We start from the raw sequence: 13,283 nt of genomic DNA, 5'->3' as shown, positions 1-13,283 counted from the left end.
CGAGCTACTTTGGGTCACATGTTTTGTGGGGGTTAACTATTAAACAGCTTCTGGGAGAATTTCTTCAAGGTCATTTTGCATATGTACAGGAAAACTAATACCTTCTCCCCATGTCGGCATCTTTGAGATTTTCCCTCCAGAAATTAGATTTCCTGAGAGACAGACTAGAGCAGCAGAGTTTGCTTCTTTAATGGCTCGCAGACTCATTTTTATTCAGTGGAAGTCTAACAAACCAACCCCCAGCCTTTGATAGTTGGGTTAAAGAGATGCTGTCCATGTTGCAGCTAGAAAAAATAAGGTTTTCCCCTCGCTCCCCTCTATTTATTTTTGTTATATTAATTAAATTTTTTTTTTTTTTTTTTTTTTTTTACACATTGGTTATTCCTTTTCTCTCTTTTTTCGGGTTTTTATTCCTTTGTGAAGATAAGTTTTGTAAGAGATCTTTTCATTTATGATTTGTGAATATGTTAACTGATTTTCATTTCTGTATGTTAAGATGAATCAATAAATAAAGTTATAAAAAAAATCAAAATACTTAAATCCTAACATAACATGTGATACAATAAACAAAGGAGAACAAAATCATTTCTGATACATCACATTAACTATGTTGGAGTGTAATTAGTTGACACTGCTGTCAGCTGTTGGCACTGCCCCGGGAACACCCTCTCTGCATTTGCCCTGCGATAAGGTGATTAGTGGAACAAACAACCAGAAAAACTGCAATTCTATCACCACAGCTAATTCACATTAACCAACACAAAATTGGTTCAGCCATTTTAACAGATATTGAGCCTAAATTTGATATGGTAGTACCTGAGAGTCATCTTCGACACATACTCTCAGCATGACATTACACATAACTTTGTTTTCAAGGTTAGACCAAAATTATTAAAACTCCATTATTTCTTATTGTAAGATGATCTTTGCCTAAAACTCTGGCATGAAAGGTGGCAGGCGATATGCATTCCTTCAAGTATTAAGCTAAGCCTTTAATTATCACTTGTTACTGAAGGCAAAGCAGCAACAATATTGCCTGTGTGTGTATGTGTGTTCATTTATCTATAGCATTTTTATCTCATGAACCACTGGATGGATTTTAATGAAACTCAGAAAGTAATCACTGGATGTGCATCAACCTAAATAAAGATGGCTGCCTTAGCTAATTAACTTTTGCCAACACAAAAATGGCTATAACTTACCCAGATTTACAGTTAATAAGCTAAAGTTTGGGTCATCCTCAATGCATACTTAGAGAGCTAATATATTGCAAGATGTGGATCATTCCACCAAGAAGTGCAAGGGCTTTAATCACATTATAAAAGAAAGTATTATAAAAATAAATATAAATAAAATGTAAATCCCTATCAGAGCTTAGTGGATCTTCTTCACTTGTCTCAAGTTTCTGATTGCAGACCTTTTTTTTACCATGGAAAATTTAATATGTTTTATTTACGATGAGTCCATGAGGCATTTTGTATTTGTTGTCACCTGTTTGCTACTGTTTTCCCCGATTGGCTGGCAGTCTATCACCCACAGCTGCAACTGGTTACTGGTAATCAGCTCCCTGGCTTTATAAGGCCGCCCTGAAGATCACATCCTCGCTGGAGCATCGCTTACTCTTGGTATAACAGTCTCAGCCCTTTGAGTGTTTGAATCTTGCCTAAGTTTTACTTACCTGTTTGTTCTCCTGTGTCCAGAACCATCACCTCGAGTTGAGCTGGATGATCATCTCCTGTTCGCCTGGAAATCCAGAAAGAGAGCCACTCACCTGACCCGTATCTGTGCTGCTGCCTGTCTGCCTCCAACCAATCCAGAAAGCTATCCATCTGATCACTCACCTGCCTCAGCCTGCAAATATCCACCACCCTGTAAATAAATCACTTACCTTTTGCTAAACTGCCTCCTAGTGTCTGTCTGTTGCTGGACTGCTCATTGTTTGATAAACCAGTTAATTCTGATAGTCCATCATTTTTCTGCACTTATTCTAAAATATGAAAAATACACCTTTTCTCTTCTGCAAAACTAACTTACATTAATTATACAAAACAATAAACAAGGAAGAATACATTAACATAGCATTACAAAAAGGTCAGAGAAAACTACTAGACTAAGACTGTATATTTAACAAGAAAAGAGTAGATTGAAAATAATTAGTAATTACAGTAAAAGCAGAGAACAAAAACAGTAACAGTTTGTTATTTACAGAAATTAAAAATGTCATTAATTACAGATATTGGGTTTGTCTTTCTTGAATAATGGAGTATTCTGCTGCTGAGGAACCTAGGATGTGATGCAGTATTTGTTCAGATGGATGGGCGGGATGTTTGTAGAACCGAGCTGATTGGTCCTCCAGAGCTGCAGCAGCGCATCTCATTGGCCAAAACACTGAGCAGGGAGACACGGCTGGGGGGGCAACAGGGTGAGGAGGACTCAACAAAGACCGCCCGTGCTGTCCGGTTCCGACCTGTCCGGACGCCGATCCTGGTCCTGGACCTGTGTTCTGCTGCGGGATGCGCGCGCACGGATCCAGCCGCTGCTCTGCACTCGGATGCACGAAGCTCCATCTTCTCGACGTGCTCTGAATTTGATGAGTCGAATAATAAAATGGAATAAGCGCGGACCCGTTCTGACTGTCGGAGCTTTTCTCGTCTGCACGAGCAGGTAAGGAGCAGGCACGTCTGTTGGTTCTGCTCTCACGTCTCCATCCTCACAGAACCAGGCTCGTCCACAGAGGTGATGTAATCAGGGATGCTGGACCCGAATCCTCGGATACCTGGGTCCTGGTGGGTACCTGCCGCGTGTCCGTGTTCTGTAAAGTGTTGATGACGTCAGCGCCCGGACAGATGTTTGATGGTTGAACATCTGGAAGATAATGCTGCAGCCTCGCATCCATCGTGAACACAAAGAAAAGGCCTTCATCACTCTTCTTATCCTACCTCACAGCATCAGCATCATCTCCATGGTGACGAATCTACAGCAGGAGGAATGCATATCACCCGCCGCATTTCATGCCAGAGTTCCCAACTAAGATCATCCTATAAAAAATAAGTAGTTGCAATTTTGGTCAGACCTTAAAAAAATGTAACATCACAAGCTGTTAACGCTCAGAGTATGTGTTGGGAACGACTCTTAGCTACTACCGCATCGAATTTTAGCTCAGTATCTGGAAAACTGACTGAATTATAACCATTTTTGTGTTTTATACTGTTGGTGGCTGTGGCAGCCATCTTGAATTGGGTTGACTCCAAAAGGTAATCAGTTGTAGATGTTTACCCAGTAATTACTTTCTGCAAGTCTATTTAAAATCTGTCTAGCGGTTCTTGAGATATTTTGCTAAGACAGACAAAAACATTGTGTGTCTTGTATAACTATGGGTAAAAACAAACTACTGCCAAGGTGCTTTTAATTACATCAAAAGGATTCAATCCTGAATTTTTACATATGTGAATATAAAAAAATCAGCTGGTCCTTATCAGAGTTGAAGAATCCAGGTTCAACAGAGTTTCTTTAGATCAGGGCTCTGCATCAGGGGGCTCTGGGGCCACATGTGGCCCTTTGTAGCTTTTACCACAACTAACATAGAAATGAATAACATGTTCAGTACCACAGAAGAAAAGGCTGATTTCATCTGCTTTCTGTTCAGTTTTATATATATCTATAAGTTTAAATGTCTGTGACAGAATGATACTAATCATATAAAAACAAATGGATCTGTTTGAGCTGGTTCTTTATTAGCCTGTTAAAGGCCAAGGCAGAACAATAATGTTTTTGCATGTGTCTGTCTTTTAGTAAAATATCTCATGAACTACCAAACAGATTTGAATGAAACTCTCAAAATGTAATTGCATGTACATCTAGACTCAATTAACTTTTAGGGTTAACCCAATTTAAAATGGCGGCAACAGCTAATTGGCATTAGCCAGCACAGAAATTGTTATAACTCAGTCAGTTTTGCAGATATTAAACTGAAGTTTGGCGCGGTAGTAGCTGAGAGTCACTCACAATGCATACTCCAAGTGCTAACAGATCATGCAAGATCTTGCAATGTTGCATGAGATCACGCTTGCTGGTATTTTCAAGGTTTGACCAAAATGGCTTAGACTCCATAATTTCTCAACCAAATATGATCTTAGTCTAAAACTCTGGCATGAAATGAGGCAGAATGCTAAGCCTTTGATCTAATAGATCTTTGGGATGTTCAGGGTTCTGGGATTATTTATAACCTGGGATTTTTTTCTGTCTCTTGCTTGGTGGTAACCCATACCACGTAGAGCTGTTGGACTGCTGTTGAGTCTGGGGGCTTCTTTAATCAACCAGAGAAATTACACTGTGAAAATGCAGTCTGACTTTGCTAAAAAAAGGAAATGAAGAGCTCTCCTAGGATTTCTATCAGGAAAAAAATAAGTAAGGTAAATATTTTGGAAAGTATAAAAGTTACAAAAAATAAATCCATACCATCCATCCCTGAGTGAGCTGAATATTTTGATATATGAACAATTGTGTGAATTCTGAATCAACATTCACACAATTATGCCCTTCATTATTGTTTATCTAAGGCTGTAATATTTATTATATTAATATTAATATGTCAAGCTACATCACTGTGGTGCTCAGTTCAGAATGATCTGACAATCTGTACCTTTAACAGGACAGGGAGGGATTCTAGGTTATTTCAAATGATCCAGCCTTACCAGACAAAGTCAGTCTGATTTTTTTCTAGTTTAGGAAAATAAAGGGGCTCTCTAATCCAGCTTGCATATCCATCAGGAGGAGCCGGAGAGTATTGTTAGAGAGAGGGATGTCTGGACATGACCCTTTGGGGCTGAGGTGATTGTGGTGATCGATCAGTAGTGACTGCAGGCAATATATGAAACATCTTATGTAGATGCTACAAACTTGTTTTTACCATCATGTGACCTACCAAAGTAATAAACTCCATAGCTGTATCTGCAACATTTCAATTTTGTCAAAAATGGCAAGTGCTATTGACACTAATAAAGTGTATTTTCTGTGCATACTTGTCAGTACACTACAATTCTTTCCAACTTGATGCTGGACTAAAAAGAGTGATGAAACTGAATAAACTGTTTCACAATTATTCTTGGTTATGAAAGGTAAATTTACTTAAGTAATACAATAATGTGTAGTTTAAAGCTTTCCCTCAGTTATGTTTGGATTTATAAAGTATTTTCTGACAGCATGCACAGAGATGGACAAAAAATGAAAAGGTCACCTTTTAAATGATTTATCAACCAATATCGCTAAATATTCCCAGATGAAATGTGAAGCCACGTTTATAGATATGCTGTCTGTGATAATTATAACAATTAGTGGCAAAACATTTCACTCTTTCATTGAGTTAATGTGATATGTATGGCCTGCTGCCATTCTGGACGGAAATAAGATCCACAATGGTACATGTAACACTTCTCATCTTATTAGCATAGATTACACAGGGGCAGCCATTCCAGTGTTTCTCTGGTTTAGGAACTCTGAGGGCAAGCACATCGCACAAGATTTCGCAATATCACATGACATGCGTAACGTTACAAGGTTTCACCAAAATGGGTGTAATTTTGTCCTCTTTCATCATAAGATGATTTTTGTTCAAAATGCTGGCTTGACAGGTGGAGGGTGATTTGCAATCTTTCAAGAAATGCTATGGCTCTAATATTATTCTAGTGTTAGTTTTTATGTGTTTGTTCTGTGAAGCACTTTAGGTTCCACTGTTGTTTCTTATAAATGAAGTTGAGAACCTCTGTAAGGCACCTGGAGCTGATCATGTCTGTCCTCCACGTTGTCTCTTCTTCCTCAGTCCTGCCTCTCAATGTTATGGCTGTGTTGTTGGTGCTTCTTCTCTCCGTACTGCTCCTGTCCCCTTACACTCCTGTCCAAGCGTCCCCATCCTGTCCCCCAGCCTGTCGCTGCTACAGTCTCACTGTGGAGTGTGGATCAACTGACCTGAAGGACATTCCCAAACACATTCCTCCTTCTACTCAGGCAGGCTCACTTCTCTCAACCCTTCACTCGAATATTTTACGTTTATTTTGACTATAAGTGAAACATCTTCATCTTCCTCTTTCTCCTTGTTCAGACCATCTTCCTCCAGGACAATGTGATTAGTCAGGTTCGTCAACTGGACCTCACCCGACTGAAGCACCTGCACTACCTGTATCTGCAGGTAAGAATCACGCTCATATTCCACTTCTTCTTCTGCTACAAACACAACATGAACAAAAGGGACAGAAAGTGAAAAATGTGAACTACAGGTCTAAATGAAGGAAGTACAAAGACATGCCTTCAGATTGTATGAAGAACATTTGATTGAAGACTCACGTTCAGGATGGTATTCCTAAATAAATGCAGCATTTTGAGCTTTCTAGAATATCACTGCACCCTCTTATTTTGTACCTAAATTAAAAACTGGATCCTTGTGTGGCCTACCAGCTTTAATTAAAACCTTTGTTTATTTTCTTTTAAGTCCCCCAATACCCAAGATTACAAACTTTAGTAAAACACATTAGATAAAATGTGAAAATATCTCAAATTTCAAAACAATAAAAAATTTGTTTAAAAAACAATTAGATGCTTTAAATATAAAAAGACAAAGCTATCAGGAGCAAGGGATAAATCGACCAGGTTTGGGGACTCACCAAGCCTGCGAGCCAAGAAACAAATACAAAAAAGTGCAAATTGACGAATATCGTTTTTTCTTTGGCCAGTGTTGATCTTAAGAAATCAAGACAGCTGATGATCGATATACAACAAAGATTTTTGGGTAGTATGTTTTTTTTTTTTTACAAAATATAACAATAACTTAAATAAACATATATTTACCAAGACTTAGAAGAACTTATATGCTTAAAAATCATATAGGGGAAAACATTCTCATTTAAAAAAGAACAAAACAATATCTTTATTTTCCTACTTGGTATTAACAGACATGGCCGATTGCAGATTTTTAAAAAGTGTTTAATATCAGTTGATAGATTAATCAGTCTAGTGGGATCCCAAGATCCAAACCTTTTGTTATTAATCCAGTCATAACCATTCATAACTGCGACACGTTCACATAAACCTAAACAAAACTAAGCATCTAACAGCAAACTTCTTTTTTAACCCAACATCTTTGTATGTTTTAACATGTAATTAGAGTAAAAACAAGACTAATCCAAAATAAAAAAGCTAAATCCATAATAACAAAATATATTCACTTTTTTATAAATAATTTATCTGTAGATGCAACAACATCTGACACTCATTACTGGAAGAGAGGATAATTATACCTTCCTGTCCTTTTTTCTTGTGAGGGCAGTGAGGATGCAGGTTTGCTCCTCTTCCTCAGTTTCTTATCCTGAGACACAGATACCACCAGCTGTCCTGAGACACAAACATGTCACTCTAACTGTGTGTCACAGACAGCTGAGCTTTGCCAATCAGATGCTTTTTGCCCTTAGATAAGTATGTGTTTTCCTAAATGAATGTGGGCAAACTGTGCCAGCACAGTGAGTTGCAGTTTGGTTGGCAGCACAGTTTGAGGCACTCATCTCTCTTTATGAGTGCTTAGGTGGCCGTGGAACAGTGGTTAAAGCAGTCATCCTCCAATGAGACAGCTGGAGGTTTGATTCCACCAATGTGTTCCTAGGCAAGACACTAAGGCCCTCATTGCCTCTGATGTGTGCACCATCTCTGTGTGAATGTGATCTAAAGCACTGATTAGACTAGAATGATTTATTCAGGTTAGCTTTGTAGAGATATTGTAGTCCTGTATGAATGTGTGAGGGGATGGGTAAATGAGGGCTGATTGTGTTGTAAACCGCTTTGAGTGACCTGATTGGCTGGAAAGGTGCTATATATGTATATATATATAACTTGTAAATTACTTTACAATTTAAATCCAGACTTGGAAATGCTGTAATAACCTCTCATTGTGCACAACCAACCTCATCCATTTTTAACAAACTACACCTCGGACTTCCTGTCAGGTGTGGGTCCAACCTTCAGTCTGATACCTGACAGCAGCAGAGCTGCAGTTGGACACCAGTCATTTTCTTTGTCAGCACAGATCTGTGGAATTTGTTTAAATCAGCAACAGTTTAAGTGAAAAAAAATTCTTCTTATTGCAATCATAAATACCAAGTGACAGATACATTTAATTATTTTAAGAGAAATATTTGTTATAAAAATATGAGTCAGTCTGTCATAATGTAGGCAGCTGTGTAAAGAACCAAAACAAAATCATCACGTCCATGTTGTTTAAAGTCACTGCCTTTTGGCTTTAAATTTGAACTATGGACTCTGGTGTCAGTCTAAGATTGACCAAGACATAACATTTAAATCCCCAAAAAATCACAAAGTAACTTAGTGGGTAATATGTGTTTTTGATAGCCTAATTTATAAGATAATTAAGAGACAACAGACAAATATAAAAAACAGCCCACAATTTTTTATAAGAAACAGACAAAGTGAAGCTGCACCTCAGAGTTTTTCCTCCGAGAAGCTATGGATTTAATAAGCTCTGTGCCACATCACAGCATCTGTTTTATATCTGCCCAACAAGTTGAACAAATATACCTTGGTTTAATTATATTCTTGTTATCAGTGAAAGCAGCTTGTGGCAGTTTCATCCTATGCCCTGAGGCGCTCAGGCACCTTATTTCAGGCGTTTTGTATGGACAAGCTTAATGAATTAAACTTTCATTTTCTTAATCAGTGTTTGCTTTTTCTTTTTTGTCATTATTCATTGCTGCATTAGGGTTTGTCAAAAACAATCTAACTGAACTGACAATAATTTTCTGTGGTGACACATTTGCTACTCTCCTCCTTATCCTCTGTGCACTTTCATTGCACTTGCAGCTTGTCAGGAAAATAAGTTGTTTGAAGACATTTTCCCGCAGCTTTCAACTTTTAAAAATATAATTTGCTGCGACAGTAAAGGCATCATGTTAGAAGTTAACCATGTGTCTGTTCTCAGTGTGATAAAGCTACCTGTAGCTCCTAATATCAACCCAGAGCTGGCTGCACAGATCTGGTTTAATTCCTGTAAAATGTTTTGAGTAACCGATTGGTTAAAAAACAAAGACATCCCAAATTTGTGACTTTGTTTTTGTTTTTCTGCCATAAACAGTTGACTTTAACAGTTGTTCAGAGAACAGAGATTTCTTGGTCTGTCTCTCCATCAAAAACAAAACAAGCAAACAAAAAAAACTTGCTTAAAGATACATGAGTATACATTTCTCCAATTGTCGGTTACTGAGCTCATGACTGCAAGTGTAAAAATTTTAACCTTTCAACCAACCGTAGTGCGTAGTGAATTAGATAGATGCTCAAAATCCGAATTTGCAAAAATGTGCAATTTGTTGGTGAATTTAGGCCAGAGTTCAGGAGCCTCATGTATCAACGGTTTGTATACAAAAACGATGCATGTACCATGTTCCACACACTACTTGGGATGTATGAAAATGAATGTTGCGTATTGACCTGCAGTAAGAATGGGTGTACCACCACACAAACCTTTTTAGTGGACAGTATCAGACTACAAAGTACTGAAACTCGCCTAAATACACTGAAATATGACTCATTCTGTTTTCTGAACTCAAGAGGCATTTGAACATAATTTTTTCTCATGAGTTTGAGCATTTATGGTTTAAAGCGGAACAATGAAACTAAACCACATTTAACTTCATAGAACATAACATATATTACACCTCAAAAGGATCCAAACAATGTCAATCCAATGTAAACTGTAAAATTTATTTTTATCATTAGTGACCACATGCTTGACAGGTGCACAGACAGTTGAGCCACTAGTGAAAGAAATCAGATCCGGGCTTGGGGCAGAGCAAATGACCAGGCCCTTTATACCCAAATAATAAAGCTCATGATAACATCATTTTACAACACACACATGCCTGCAACAGAGGGGCTGACAAGCTTCAGAACCACGGAGAGCGATTTAGACTGTATTCACACCTGATAGTCCAGTAGACTTGGTTCAATTGGGGACCAAAATTGCAGCATTTGTTCCATTTTTGCCTAATGCGGCTCACATTCACACTGCATTGAGTCAGTCGAGCCAAACCCTTTGAGGAACCTGTTTCCCCCCCTTGCCTGTGGTGGTGCTGCACCAAGAACTACTAAAGGAAACAACACTAAAACCTCTGAAAGAGATACTGAGCACAACTTCCTTCTTCTGGGAAAGTAAACAAAAATGGAGTGGCGTCAAATTTTAGAGGTTTTAGGATTTCTTTTTTGTCTGTGGGTGGTACATGTGCCAAACAAACATTTTACCTCCTCTTCATTCCACGTCTGATGATGAGCTATTTCTCCTACTAGTGGTAGCAACACATGTTTGTTTTGGTTGTATTTACCCAGAAGACCCTGTGCTATAGTCCGCTTCCTGCTTTTGGAGCGGTCCCTGGTCCGCTTGCATTCACATATGCATTCGAACCCCGCCAGAGTTCATTTCAACCGAACCAAGACCTAGGTTTTTAGACGGACCAGAGTTCGCTTTTTGGTCTGCATCAGAGTTCGATTGTGCATTCACACCCCAAACAACCTCGACTTTCTAGGCAAACAAACTAGAGTTCAATTAAAGTGGACTAAACAGGGCTGGTGTGAATGCACCCTATGTCATTTTGAAGTCCATCAAACGGACATGAAGTATACCAAACCAAGAAAACAACAAAAAAGTTAGGCTACATGGTCACTAATGATAAAACAACACAAATTCAAAGCAGTTCAGCACCACAGATAGTGATTGGATCATTGACACCCACTTTATTTATTTCAACTCAGAGCCTGTATCAATAGCATTAAAGTTTAGTGAAACTGGCACAGTGGCCCACATGCTCACAATCACAATTTCAGTATGAAGTACTTTAGGCCTACTTACCACTATCTGAAGGCCATACAACGAGCCTTCCGCTCCACAAATTTGTCCACGATGCTCTGTATGTCCATTTTTTTGCTTTCTCATTCTCTATGGACAACATGGCAAGTCCACTCAGTCTCTCCTGTCCCACTGTGTCCTTTTTAATGAGTTTTAACTTGGAGGATGAACAAAATATGTACCCAGTTAACTTGGTTTTTCCTTGCTCTCTTTTTTTTTTTTCCTTTTTTTTTTTTGCTTTGCCGCTCCACTTTTATGCTTATATGAAGAGCCACTTATGTTAACTTATTTGACACTCTTACTAAAAGTCAGTCCGTCTTTTAAAGTTTTTAGCAACCATGACTCAATCCTGACTGGGGCAACCTATATAATCCCTGTATAAATGTGGATGATAGGTGATGTTAAGCAGCCTGTACCTGTGTCTATACTTCGGCATCTGTAGATACAATCATGGGGGGACCTGCCTTCTCCAGTTCCTTATGCGTGGTAGAGGCTGGGCCCAGGCCTGTGGTGCGCTGTCCTCCCAGCCCTCCAGAAGCCCCTCCTCTGAGTTGAGGTGCATGAAATGGATGTGAATTTTCAAAGAGGCACTTCCATTCTCACTGAGAACAAAATTTTGTCATATAAGCATATTAATTCAGAAAAAATCACATGTGATGATTCCTAAGGTCAACCAAGTGTAGACGTGGCTGTAAAAAGCTGCATAAAGTTGTACATAATTGTGAAACAACGGCAGCTTTGGCACTGCTGGAGGACATAACCAATAGATTAATTCAGAAGGAGCATGTTTCAGGGATCACACCGACCTGCTGTCACAAGAGGATGCCTAGCATCATTATCTGATTTAGAGTTCCAGGGCCATTATTTTTAAACTATTGTGCTGAACTGGGGTCAGTTCTCTTGAAAAGCCCAGCACTTGCCTTCTATAACCCTGAACTACCAACATTCATCACAACAGTTGCCACACACTATAGATCGGGAGCTGTTCTGACATAGTGGAACAGATTGTTTCTTTTGCTTCCAGCACCCTGTCTCCAGCCTAGAGGAAGTATTCTACCACAGAAAAAGAGGCTCTTGCTCATGTGTAGGCAGTTGAAAGATGGAGAACATATGTGTAAGGACACAGATTCACACTCAGAACTGATCACCAAGCCCTCACCACTCCGCTAAGCAATAAATGGATAGTTAGAGCTGGCATGAGAATTGCACGCTGTTCAGCAAGACTGATGTTTTTAGTACAACCTGCAGTACAAACCAGGAAGTCGGAACATCACGACAGGCTGCCTCTCACTCGTTCCCCTGAGCACCACTAATACAGCTGCAAATTCTGAGCAGGAACTGATTTCAGAGGTAACAGAAATCTCTACTCCCCAGACTGCACTTTCGCTTGCTGATTTTAAACCTGAATGTGTTGGGAAAAAAGATGCAGCTCGACTGTCACTGCCAAAAACTGATACAGCAGAGGAACCTTTATCCCAAAACAGACACCAAAACAAACTATTCTGGAAAGGGAAAGACATGCACCAACATGGACAAAAGAGCATGTGATGAAATAAGTTGATTGAAAAAAAAAATCATTAAAAAAATGTTTGTGAGAAAGTGAAAGAATGTGAACAAAAGTCTTGTGATTCTGAGCTAATTTCAGTTGTAATTCTGATAGTGTTTTATGTTTTTTGAAGAAGACATTTCAATTTAATAGCTCTTCTACCAACTGAAAGGTTAAAGATAAATTTCAGGCAATTTGTTTTGCAGTACAGATAGAGAAGTTGATACAGTAAATGCATGTATGTTCTGTTATGTTGTTGTTACTACTTCTAGTCACTAGATGGCACTGCTGTGACTCCATGGGTAGAATGAAACATGAGGAGACTAAACAGAGTGAGCAATCCTGTAATTGTGCCAGATGTAATAAAGTTGAGTTTTACCAGCTATGGTGACCGCTACAACACATATGATGCTCATATAAATGAAGTTCCTCTACCCATGGCTGAAATGCTCCATTGGTGTGCAGCTACTTGTTTCTTAACATCAGCTATGTAATGAATAAGCCTCTAATTTCTACCAAGCTTCTAAGAGCCTTTGTGTTTATTGTATTTATATTATTAAACATCTCTCCCTGGGCTGCCACCTTATCGTGGTGGAGGGGTTTGAGTGTCCCAATGATCCTAGGAGCTATGCTGTCAGGGGCTTCATGCCCCTAGTAGGGTCACCCAAGGCAGACAGGCCCTAGGTGAGGGGCCAGACGAAGTGCAGCCCAAAGACCTCTTATGATGAATACAAGTATTGGACACAGTGTTCCCTCGCCCGGACGCGGGTCACCGGGGCCCCACTCTGGAGCCAGGCCTGGAGGTGGGGCACGTTGGCAAGTGCCTGGTGGCCGGGCTTTCAC

The 13,283-nt window shown here is 39.2% G+C and overlaps 1 protein-coding gene across 3 annotated transcripts in view; it reads left to right on the top strand.

Annotated features, from left to right (window-relative positions):
* The first annotated feature begins 2,321 nt into the window (after positions 1 to 2,321).
* Positions 2,322 to 13,283, top strand: part of LOC108246955 (leucine-rich repeat-containing protein 24) — a 26,509-nt gene continuing 15,547 nt past the window's right edge. Inside the window, exons 1-4 of one of the 3 annotated variants that reach the window (XM_037981363.1) lie at positions 2,322 to 2,664; positions 4,275 to 4,412; positions 5,819 to 6,003; positions 6,098 to 6,184. In XM_037981363.1, the coding sequence (XP_037837291.1) occupies positions 5,836 to 6,003; positions 6,098 to 6,184 (255 nt within the window). In that variant the 5' untranslated portion in view covers positions 2,322 to 2,664; positions 4,275 to 4,412; positions 5,819 to 5,835. The remainder of the gene's footprint in view (positions 2,665 to 4,274; positions 4,413 to 5,818; positions 6,004 to 6,097; positions 6,185 to 13,283) is intronic. The other 2 variants (XM_017434748.3, XM_017434746.3) reach the window with 2 other exon arrangements.

Source organism: Kryptolebias marmoratus, linkage group LG18, assembly GCF_001649575.2.
Source record: "Kryptolebias marmoratus isolate JLee-2015 linkage group LG18, ASM164957v2, whole genome shotgun sequence".
Lineage (NCBI taxonomy): Eukaryota > Metazoa > Chordata > Actinopteri > Cyprinodontiformes > Rivulidae > Kryptolebias > Kryptolebias marmoratus.
The sequence above is the reverse complement of the archived record's forward strand: the minus strand, read 5'-3'. Positions and strand labels throughout refer to the sequence as shown.